The following is a 12,119-nucleotide window of genomic DNA, read 5'->3' as shown; positions in this document are numbered from 1 at the left end:
TTAACAAAATAGATAAAAATAAAACACAAAGATAATGTTAATTTTTGGTTTTCTAAATCAATATGCAGACAGGCAAAGCTCAGTTTCTATGAGCATGACACCACTGAATTATGTAATTTCCTATGATCCTATATCACAGGACATATTTAGTCTATAAGTTTCCATTACTTTGAAACATAAAGATAGTTATACTTAAGCTAATTTAAATTATATTTTATGTTTTTTAGACATATACCTCTGAAAGTTTTCTAGGTACTTTCTCAACAGTTTAGATGAAAAAGCAAAAGACTTGAAATTCTGATAAAGAACTAATGATAGGAAACAGACATAACTATTACCCAAAAATATCCAAAAAATATCTCACTTCATATTCAACTGAAACTATAGCCTCTGATTTTTTTTAGCTCATTAGTAATATAAATTGTGTCTCCTTTGATCTTTGGGGGAAGGGTGGTCCTGGGTGAGAGAAACCCTAAAATCTCAAACCCCTTCCAACCTCTGGGAGGGGCCCCACCTTCCAGTTCATAGGGGAAACTCTTAAACAGTAATCTCCTATTCAATTGGAGATCTTGGCCTGGGGGCATAATCACCACCATCCACTAAATTGAAAATTAGTCCCTCAAATTGCTCCCTAGCTCTAGACAACAAAAATCCAATATAACTCTAAACCCAGCTTTGCAAAAGATCCTAACAGGATTTTGCCCACTGATGAAGATATTTTCTTCTCAGTGTAATAAATCCATTTTTGCTACAGACCTTTCCTCATTCATTCAGAATTGTGAATTCTTTGCAAAGTCAGAAGCACCAGCCAGGGGATTTCTCACTCTCATTTTTCACACCTCAATATTAGTAACAAATATTTGATTTTATCAATGTGGGATACTCACTCCACTGATGAATTGCTCCCCACAAACTGCTATGACTAAGAAAAATTCATCACTTAGGGATCAATCTTTTAATAGCAAGACTCTGAATTTTGGCTAGGATGGGATGGTCCTCAAAATTTTGTCACAAAGTTCATACTTGAAACCTTTAAGGAAGGCTCAGGAAATTCTGCCAAAACTTGCTGTCTGATGTAACATTCAAGAACCACAATCATGGAATCAAAAGGAGAATACATAATCTCAGCTACATTTAGAACCATCATAAAAATTGACTACGTATTTCTAAAAGCTTCATGAAAGAATAAAGAAAAGCAGAAATACTTAACATATCCTTTATTGACCATAATGAAATAATAACTGTAATCAATACAGGATCTTTAGGATTCAATCTTAAATTCAAATAACTTGATTCTAAATACTTTATGGGTCAAAGAGCAAATCATAGAAACAACAAATAATTTTGGGAAGATTACAATAATGAAACTAACTTACAAAAACAACTGAAGTGCAGCAAAACTTGTCGTTAAGAAAAAACTTTTCTTTAAACACTTTCATCCGTAAAAGAGAGAAAAAACATACCAATAAAATATAAACAATGCCAACTAAACTGTAACATAAAAATTCAGGAAACCAGAAGTAAAATTAGAATTGGTGACCTATGAGGTTCTCTCCTATTCTAACTCTATGATCCTACAAAAATAAACAAACAAACAAAAAAAAAGAATTGATATAGAAAACTCAAAGCTGTATTTGAAGAGGAGCTTGGACTCCAACCAAGAATCAACTGCCCAGCAAAATTAAGTATTATCTTTCAGGGGGAAAAAATGGATATTCAATGAAATAGGGGATTTTCAATCATTTCTGATGAAAAGATTAGAGCTGAACAGAACATCTAATTTTCAAATACAAGACTCAAGAGAAGCATAAAAAGTTAAAGAAAAAAAAAAACATATTTTTTGAAAGTTAAAAGGTTTAGATTCTTACATGAGAAGATGATACTTGTAACTCTTGAGAACTGTATCTTTGGGGAAAAGGACCCACATGTGCAAAAATGTTTGTAGCAGCCCTTTTGGTAGTGGCAAGGAACTGGAAACTAAGCAGATGCCCATCAGTTAGGGATTGGCTGAATAAGTTGTGATATATGAATGTTATGGAACATTATTGTTCTATAAGAAACTATCAGCAGGATGATTTCATAAAGGCCTGGAGAGACTTATATGATCTGATGCTAAGTAAAGTCAGTAGAACCAAGAGAACATCATACACAGCAGCAAAAAGATTATAGTGATCAGTTCTGACTCTTTTCATCATCGAGGTGATTCAGGCCAGTTCCAATAGACTGGTGATCAAGAGAGTCATCTGCAACCTGAGAAGAGAACTGTGGAGACTATGTGTGAATCACATCATAGTATTTTCACTTTTTTTGGTTGTTTGCTTGCTTTTTGTTTTCTTTCTGATTTTTGTTCCTTTTTGATCTCATTTTTCTTGTGTAGCATGATAATTGTGGAAATATATAGAATTGCACATGTTTAACATTATATTGGATCACTTGCCATCTAGGGGAGAGCATGGGGGGAGGGAGGGAAAAAAAATTTGAACACAAGGTTTTGCAAAGGTGAATATTGAAAATTATGGGTATTTTAAAAATAAAAAGCTTTTAAAAAATATCTTCAACAGGATAGTTAGAAGGGGTATACGTACAGTGAGGGTGTGGGTATAAGTTGATTTTAGAGGTGATACGAAAAAGAAGTTAAGGGATGGAAAAAGGTATGTACTGGGAGAATAGGAAAGGGGAGGTAAAATGTGGTAAATTACATCACATGAAAAGGAACAAAAGACCTTTAACAGTGGAGGGGAAAAAAAGGAGGGGGATAAGCATTGTTTGAATTTTAATCTCATTAGATTTGGCTCAAAGAGGGAATAACATACTCAGTTTGATAGAGAAATTTATCTCTATCAGTGACAGGGAAGGGGGGGAAGGGAAAAGGAAAGGAGGAAGCTAAAAGAAGGGAGGGCAAAAGTAGAAGGAGGAAGGAATAAGGAAGGGGTGGGTTAATAAAAGGAGGACATATTGAAGGAGATGGGGTCAGAAGCAAAATACTGATTAGGAGGGAAAGGGTGAAAGAAAAGAGACATGCTTAAATGGAGAAAAATAAGATGCTGGGAAATACAGAGGTAGTAATCTTAACTGTGGATGTATGAGGATGTATTCTGATGGAAGTGGATATCTTCAACATAGAGAAGAACTAATCCAATTCCAATTGATCAATGATGGACAGAATCAGCTACACCCAGAGAAGGAACACTGGGAAATGAGTGTAAACTGTTTGCACTTTTTGTTTTTCTCCCCAGGTTATTTTTACCTTCTGAATCCAATTCTTCCTTTGCAACAACAACAGCAAAATTCGGTTCTGCACACATATATTGTACCTAGGATATACTATAACATATTTAATATGTATGGGAATGCCTGCCATCTAGGGGAGGGGGTGGAGGGAAAGAGGGGAAAAATTCGGAACAAAAAGGAGTACAAGGGATAATGTTGTAAAAAATTACCTATGCATATGTACTATCAAAAAATGTTATAATTATAAAATGAAAAAAAAAAAAAAATCTTAACTGTGAATGTGAGTGGGATGAATTCTCCCATAAAACAAAAGCAGAGAGCAGAATGGATTAGGTCGGAATCCTACAATATGTTGTTTACAAGAAAATCGCTTTGGTAACTTAATGGAGAATGGATTGGAGAGCAGGGAGACTTGAGGCCTGTAGTAGGATAGGGTGAGAGGTATTATCAAAGGAGAGTAGGGGAGATATTGAAGAGATGCTGCAAAGGTGAAATCAATAGGCCTTGGCAACAGATTAGCAAGGAGGGATGAGAGAGAGAGAGAGACAGAGAGAGAGACAGAGACAGAGAGGAGGATGGTATTACCCTATATCTAAAGAAATATCATCTAAGAAATATTATATAATAGGGAAGTTTGGAGTGGGAAGAATAAGGGGAAGGATATTAAGTTCAGTTTTAGATATGTTGAATTGAAAATGTCAACTGGACACACAATTTAAGATGTCTGAAAGACAGATGGAAATGCAAGTCTGGAAATCGGCAGAGAAGTGAGGGCAGGAGAGGAAGATCTGAGAATCAACACAAAGTTAATCATCAAATCAAAGGGAACCTGTGAGTGTCAGAGAAGAGGACCCAGGACAGACCTCTGTGGGACTCTAATGGTGGGAAAGAGCAGGATGAAAATCCAACAAAGATGACTGAGAAGGATTGTTCAGAGAAGTAGGAAGAGAACCAGGAGAGTGGTGTCCCCAAAATCTAGGAAATATATCAAGGAGAGGGGATGAAACAAGGCTGTCAAAGACTGCAGAGAGGTCAAGAGGATTGAGAACAAGCCATTGGATATAGCCAGAAAATAACTTTGTAAGAGCAGTTTCAGTAGAATGAGGTTAGAAGACAAATTTTAAGGGGGTAAGAAGAGAAGAGAGAAAGTAAAGCCATCTATTGTTGATGGATTTTTTTTTTTTAGGAGTTTAACCATAAAGGGCAGAAGATTTCAGATATAGGATGATAATACAGATGGAAAGATCAAGTGAGGAGTTTTTTGGAAGAAGGGGAGCATATGAGCATATTTTTAAACAACAGGGAAAGAATCTGAAAGAGGATGACAAAGGGGGCAATCTGCTGGAGAAGATGGGATGAAATGAGATCACAAGGAATAGGACCACATCTTCATGTGAGGTGGGGGTGGAGGAAATAGTGGCAGAAGAAAATGAAGAAGAGGGGAGAAATTATTCATGATAAATAGCTTCAATTTTTGCTGTACAATATGAGGCAGTTTTCAGCTGACAGAATTGGGGGGGACGAAGGAATGATACAGGAAGAACACAAACGTGAGGAAGCATTAAAAAAGTATAGAAAATCCACTGTGGAGAATGGGAGAGCAAGTCCATAAAAGAGATATAGTAGGATAGTCTAGAAGCAGCGAAGACCCAGCTGAGATTGTATAACATTTGTAGTAGATCCAGTCATAATGGTCTAGAGTGGTCTGGTTTGGAAAGGCAGAGGGAGGAGGAAGGAAGGCCAATAGACTATGGCCAAATAATTTCAATTTTGTTGTTCCACTGTTAGGAATATATTCTTGCCATCTAAACCTAAATTCATCTTTGTCTAGAAGCCCTCCAGCTTATCAAACTTCTTCCTAAAATATGACACTCAGAAATGAATTCTAGTTTTAGTCTGATCAGCAAAGTAGTATTCCTGCTTCTCCCTAGAAATTGTGCCTCTCTTAATGCAGCTCATGTTCACATTAACTCTCTGGCATCACTGCTGCATGGCATTGTAAGCTCACAGTGGAGAAGGGTTCACTCAAATTCACAAATCTTTTTCTTTAACTCCTATTTAAGCACTCTTCTGACTTGTACTTAAACCTAACACATCTTTCTCCATTTTTTCCACAAAACAGCAAGATATTAAATCCAAATTTTTTTTTATAGGCATATAACCATAATCAAATTAACTTTCTTCTCTGGAACTACAGACATTATCAGTTTACCTAAACAGGCCACAGACGCTCAAAAATTGTCAGCTTGCAATTTGATTTTCTAAAAGCACAAGCATATTTCATTCTTAATGTTAAAATTTATATTTGGAACTGGCATCTATTTCAATGTTCTATTTTTTGTGTGTGTGTGTTTTAAAGACAAAGTTCTATTTTTCTGCTTTGGTAGGCTACACAGAATAAGGAAGAAAAAATAATTGTAGCAAAAAAGACAGTGGAATGATCTACCACAATTTCAAAGGGCTGATGATTTAACATTCTATGCTATTCACCTCTAGAGACTAAATTGATGGTTTCAGAGGCCAAACCAAAGCATGTTTTTCCTTCTTTCTTTTTAGATATGATTAATGTGGGAATTTGTTTTGCATAATTATACATATTTGTAATGAGCTTTATTTTTCCAGCTTTCATGAGAAGGAAATATTTTGAATTGAAAATAAAATTGAATTCTAAAAAAGAAAGTAAAATGGAATTATAAAAGTCCTGGATTTAACAAGTATTTATTTTATCTTGAAGTACGCCTCAGGAATTATAATCCAATCCATACCTAAACAGGAATCTACTCACAACATTCCCAACAATCTTTATTCCAACTTCAATCTGAATGACTATAAGTCTATGAAATCCACTATCTCCTAAGGTGACACTCCATGTCAGTTCTGTTAGGAAGTTTTTCTTTATATAGAGTTGAAACATACCAATCCAATCTCTGACTTTGCTCCTGTTGTGCTGTCACTTTTCAATTGTGTCTGATTCTTCATGGCCCCATTTGAGAGTTCTTAGCAACGATACTGGAGTAGGTTCTCTAGTGGATGGATCTATTTTGTTAGGCAATCAGAGGTTAAGTGACTTATCCCATTACTAGTTAGTGTCTGATGTCAGATAAGAATTCAGACTTCAGATCCAATACTCTATCCAGTACAATCATCTTGCTGCCCCAACTTTATTCTAGTTTTTCCTCTATTTAGGGTCACACACATGATTCTAATATCTAATGAAAATGATAACCTATCAAAAAGGGGAAGAGCTATCAAAAGACTCCCAAGTCATCTTCAATCAATGTACCCAATTCCTTTAACCAATCATCATAAGGCACTGTTGAAGTAACAGGGCTGTGTCAACATGGTTTCCTTGGCTGCATATGCTCCAGCTAGTTAACATTTTTGTCAACAATCAACAGGTACTTATTAATTACCTACTATATACAAGACAATGTACTGGGAGCTAGGGATGCAAAGGCAAAACTAGAAAATCCCTACTATCAAACAGCTCATATTTTACTGAGAGTAGAGTGAAATACAACATGTAAACAGATAAATATATGCACATTATAATTATTATTTGAAGATGCAGGAAGAATCAGGAAGGAACCTTCTGAGTAGTAGTATGTCTTGAAGAAAGCATGAAGTTACAAAAGGTCTTAAGAGAATGAAAAGGCATAAATGTTGGAAGCAGAATTAGAAGAACAGCGAGTAGACTATTTGGCTGGAGTTTATGTATGGAAATTATATGTAATAAAGGTTGAAGGAAAGCTAAGACTGTGACTTTATATGGCAAGTTGATAAATTTGTATTTTCTCCTACAGCCCACAGGGAGACACTGAAGGTTCCTGAGGACAGGACAGTGACAAAGGCAACTTGCACTTTAGGCAGCTGATTTGGCCATCTAGGTGGAGAACAGATCTTGAAGGGGAGAGACAAGGAAAGAGGCTAAGACAAGATCTGAACTAAAGTAATGACAAGAAAGGGATGAATACTTCCTATGGATGGAAGTAGAATTGAAAATACCTGGCCAATGATTAAATAGAGGAAGATGAGTCAAAGAGAAGTCAACAAGAATGCCTAGGTTCTCTAAAGATGGTGGCACCCTCCAAAAAAGTATGGAAGAGGAATGGGTTTAGAAAGAAAAGGTAATAAAATCAGTCTGGGATTTGTTGAGCTTTTGGTGTTTACTGAAGACCCACAGATGATACAAGAGCCCAGGAGAAATCTGGGCTGGTTAGTGAGATATGGGAATCATTGGCACAGAGATAAGTGAACTTATGGTAACTGAAGAGCTCCCCAAGAATACTGTAGAGAGCCTGGGTCAAAACATTGGCAGACATTCAAAATTGAACAAAACATTCAGATATGATCTGAGCAGGATATGTAAGGTGAGATTCTTTCAAAATGTCCAGTAAGTGCCTGCTGCATCCAGAAGACAGCTAGGAACTTCAGTAAAATTCAAATAAAATACACAGTTCAATGAGTGATATCAAACAATACTAAAATGGATCTGTGATCTTATCACTGTAGGGATTTCAATTATTATTATAATCACTTATTAATCACCTAAAGCATGTGCCAAGTAGTTTGTGGGCTCCTTCAATACAACTGAATGACTGTACTAAATGCTGAGTATACAAAGACAAAAATTTTAAAGTATTTGTGATGAAGGAGTTTTCATCTACTAGGGGACCAACAAGTACACAAATTAATTTTAAAAAGGAAAGCAGCTGGAAAGATAGTCATTATGCAATAGCTGGCAATTAAGCAACGTTGTGCAGAAAGTTAAGAATTCTAATAGGTTGAGATAATGCAGAAGTATACTAAAGGCATAGGGGATGTCCTGTACAAAAGTATGGGAATGAGGCTTTGCAATGTTCTGCATGGTTGGAAGAACCATGGCAATTTGGCCCAAACATAAGAGTTTTGTGAAGAGGCAAGTTTTATATTAAGTATAGGAAATTGAATTGAAGTCAATTTGTGAGGTTTATATGTCAAACAGGAATAATCAGGTTCATGTCAAGGTTTATATGTCAAACAGGATATAATTATATCCTGAAGCAGAAGGGAACTTTTTCAGCAGAGGAAAGACATGGTAAGGAGCATCACAAATACCCAACAGTGGAAAATTCTTTAGAAGGGCCAAGAAGGATGAGGATTAGTCCAATTTTAATTACGAAAGGATTAGGAAATCAAAAATCCACTGACAAATTTGGAGAACTGTAAGTGAATGGAGAGGAAAAGGCAACAGTTTTTTCATGAGAAAGGATAGAGGACTTGAATAAATTATCAGCATGCCCTCAAATTCAGGACAGCCCCATCCTTCCAGGCACCAAGATGTGCAAATTTAGCACAACATTACTCCACAGAGTCTGAGATGAAAGGTCTAGCTGTTGTCAGCTGTCTGATACTGTACTGATGACTTGTTTCATGGATTGTTTATGAGCATGGCTAGGGTTCATGAAATATACATTTGTTTCAGGAGCCAATCAGCAGTTCTTCTTTGGATTCTATTTACAGAAGATGATGTCACAGGTGAGATATTAAAAAAGGGCTTGTCCACTATCACAACTCCTACCTAATGGCAGACCCCAAGGCATATGATGTAGAGGGAACATTTACAAGCCGACAAAATTTCTACAGCCAATCAGTGCCCTGAACAAGCGTTTGTAAAGCATCCGCCGTGGGAGGAAGTGAAGTCCCTGCTCCCTGAAGGGGCCCCCGGGAGAGACAAAGTATCAGGAACAAATATTAAACATGATGAGTGGGGAGAATAAATTCGAGGAGAAGAATGGAGGCCAGTATTCCTCGATATCGGGGTACGGGGCACGAAGAGGGCCGTAAGGTGTCAACGGATGGAAAGGGGGGAGGGGAAGGTGCACAAATACGAAAAACCGTAGAAAGGGGCCCAGCTCTGACCACGACGTCTCAGGGCAAGACCCCCAGAGCCCCGGCCCCAAGCCAGGCCGGGTCTCCCGCGCACGCGCACCAGCGTCCCGTCCTTCCCTCCCCCTCCCCCTCCATCCTATCCCATCCCATCCCAACGCCTCTGAAGGCCCCGGCGGCCCCGCCTCCGACACCCACCGCTCCCCGCCGGCCCGCCGCGGCCTGGACCCTTCCGCTTCTACCCCCACCGCCTCCTGCAGGCTTCTCCGTCTGACACTCACTTGCCCGCTAGGTCCTTGTGAGACCCGCTGGAGTTCATAAGCTGGCCCAAGTCTTGTCGCACTGCCGCCGCCATCTTCGCTCCGGCTTCGGCCCCGCCCCCAACTCAGGCGAAGCACGTCACTTTTTCCCGGAAGAGTGAACGAGAGCGAGCCTCCAGCATTCGGCCAGAAGGATCATCGAGAAGCCGGGAGAAGGCTAGAGGATCTCTCTTCCTTCCTCCTTCCCCGCCGGAAGTGGGGGGAGCCGGAAGCCATGGGCGGGGACAGCCCCCCAGTGCAATTCTTTTGTAGGAAACGAGGAAATCTTGGAATTTGGGGTCTCCTTGTTTTACAGGTGGGGAAACGGAATCCCAAAGAGGTGATGCAGCAACAGTTACAATAGCAAATCTAACGCTTAAAAAATACTTTCTTTTTTTTTTTTTCTGAGGCTGTGGTTAGGTGACTTGCCCAGGGTCACACAGCTAGGAAGTGTCTGAGACCAGATTTGAACTCTGGTCCTCCTGAATTCAGGGCTGGTGATCTATCCGCTGAGCCACCTTGCTGCCCCTTAAATAACACTTTAAGATTGGCAAAAAAAGAAAATAAATATTTACAGAATCTCTCTAATAAAAGTCAAAGATCCATAAGGAAGTGAATTTATTAATAAGACTTAAGAGCCATTCACCCAATAAATGGTCAAAAAATGTGAAGGGTTTTTAAAAGGAAAAAAATCCAGACTATCGACTATCAAAATGTTCTAAAAATCACTAATTAGAAAAATGCAAATTAAAGCAACTTTTAAGAAGCACCTCACTTAGAACACTGGCAAAGATTTTTTTAAAAAGGAAAATGGGGGCCGCTAGGTGGCGCAGTGGATAGAACACCAGCCCTGAATTCAGGAGGACCCGAGTTCAAATTTGGTCTCAGACACTTAACACTTCCTAGCTGTGTGACCCTGGGAAAGTCACTTAACCCCAGCCTTAGGGGGAAAAAAAAAAAGGATAATGACTAACAGGAGGGGTTGTGGAAAAACAGGACATCTGTGCTACTAGTGGATCTATAAACTGTTGCAGACACTCTGGAAAGCAATTTGGAACTATTCCCAAAAAGTTATTAGAAATGTTTGTGTTCATTCTTGTGACCCACTTTTTTTTTTTAATTGTAATAGTTTTTATTTAACAGATATATGCATGGGTAATTTTACAACATTGACAGTTGTAAAATTCTGTCGTTTCTCAGTTGTAATTCTTCCCTGGGAGGAGCTTTCTTTTCTCTGTAAATCTTTTCCTCTGTGAGCAGGTTTCTTGAGAGGCTTCTGGAGCCTTCCCCTCCAAAAGTGTGGGATTGCTGGGCTTGTGAATCCACTGGACATCTTCTTTTTGACTCAATCCAGATGTCCTCAATGTCCCAGTCTAGACTGCTCGTCAGACTCAGTATTGCCTTTTTTTATCCTCAAAGAGAATGGGCTTGTGAGAACTCATACAGCCAATGAACTTGCTCCTTTTAAAGGTGTAAATGCCTTTAAATATGTAAACTCCTTTTCAGAAGTCTAAAGGTATAAACTCCTTTAAAGGTTTGAACTAAAGGTGTGAATTCTGAGCTAGAGAATTGTTTAGACAACCTGAGTTATCACCTTGTAATCCTAACATCTCCCCCTTTCTTTTGATTTAGAACATTGGGTGGTCATGGCCTTGAAACATAAATCCGTCAATATGGGAGGTATTATACATAATTACATAAATTATATAAACACATAGTAACATAATACATGCTAGAAGTGATGTAACAAATAACATGATCAAATAATCATAAATCAAGAATTTATACATGTCCATAAGTCCACTGTCCATTAGTTCATGTGCCAAAAATCCAATAATTGCTGCAAGTTTTGAAGTCCTCCAATAGTCTCATCTTGTGTTAGGAAATCCAATGATTCCTGTTGGTTTTAAAGTTCTTTAACAGTCTTCTTATTAGCCATGCTCTTTCAGTGTCAGATGTTTCTTAGATTTTCTTCTTTGTTTTGAGGTCTTTCTCTTTTTCTGTCTCTATCTGATGGACAAGGAGAATACAAGTCGTTGGCACCCATCTGATTCCTTCTCCATCTGAAGAAATACAAGCAAACCCTCTCCCCCAAGCAGTTAACCTATCTGTCCCTTCCATTCACCACTTTCTGGGTCTCTCCACAATTTCTGGCAATTATCTAAGGGCAGTGGAGCTGCTCGAACTGGACACTGCCCTTCTGGTAGGTTATAAAACCTCTCTGCCGGAGCCATCTTAGTCAAAAATTTAAAAATTAATGGTATAGAGAACTAAGTTTAAAAGTTCTCTAGGGTTACCTATGGCTCCTCCTTTCTTTTGTTTTTGGAGGAGTGTCTTAATGCCTCTGTTTCTTCTCTCTACTATTGCCTGACCTTGCAGATTAAAAGGTATTCCAGTGGTGTGTAAAATCTTATACTGCGCACAAAAGTGTGCAAAATGTTTAGAAATATATGCAGGTCCATTATCTGTTTTTATTTCTTGTGGCACACCCATAATTGCAAATGCTTGGATAAAGAATTCAGTGACCCATGTAAGATGTATGGTATTGCCTGTCGTCGGGGGGAGGGAATAAGGGAGGGGGGGTAATTTGGAAAAATGAATACAAGGGATAATATTATAAAATATATATATATATATAATAAAAAAAAATTAAAAAAAAAAAAAAAAAAAAGAATTCAGTGACCACTCAGGCTGTCTCTTTTGCTGTTGGCACTGCAAAAG

General features: G+C 38.2%; 1 protein-coding gene across 3 annotated transcripts in view; it reads right to left on the bottom strand.

Annotated features, from left to right (window-relative positions):
* Positions 1–9,617, bottom strand: part of COPS4 (COP9 signalosome subunit 4) — a 33,936-nt gene extending 24,319 nt beyond the window's left edge. For 2 of the 3 annotated variants that reach the window (XR_012483580.1, XM_074276113.1), the window contains exon 1: positions 9,381–9,616. Coding sequence is in view for 2 of the 3 variants with exons in the window: in XM_074276113.1 (XP_074132214.1) it covers positions 9,381–9,454 (74 nt within the window). In the remaining variant the exon portion in view is untranslated. Of the gene's footprint in view, positions 1–9,380 lie in introns of all 3 variants that reach the window. The other variant, XM_074276112.1, reaches the window with a different exon arrangement.
* Between the last annotated feature and the right edge of the window lie 2,502 nt (positions 9,618–12,119).

Source organism: Sminthopsis crassicaudata, chromosome 6 (assembly GCF_048593235.1).
Source record: "Sminthopsis crassicaudata isolate SCR6 chromosome 6, ASM4859323v1, whole genome shotgun sequence".
Classification (NCBI taxonomy): domain Eukaryota; kingdom Metazoa; phylum Chordata; class Mammalia; order Dasyuromorphia; family Dasyuridae; genus Sminthopsis; species Sminthopsis crassicaudata.
Note: the sequence above shows the minus strand (reverse complement) of the source record. Positions and strands in the feature narration are given on the sequence as shown.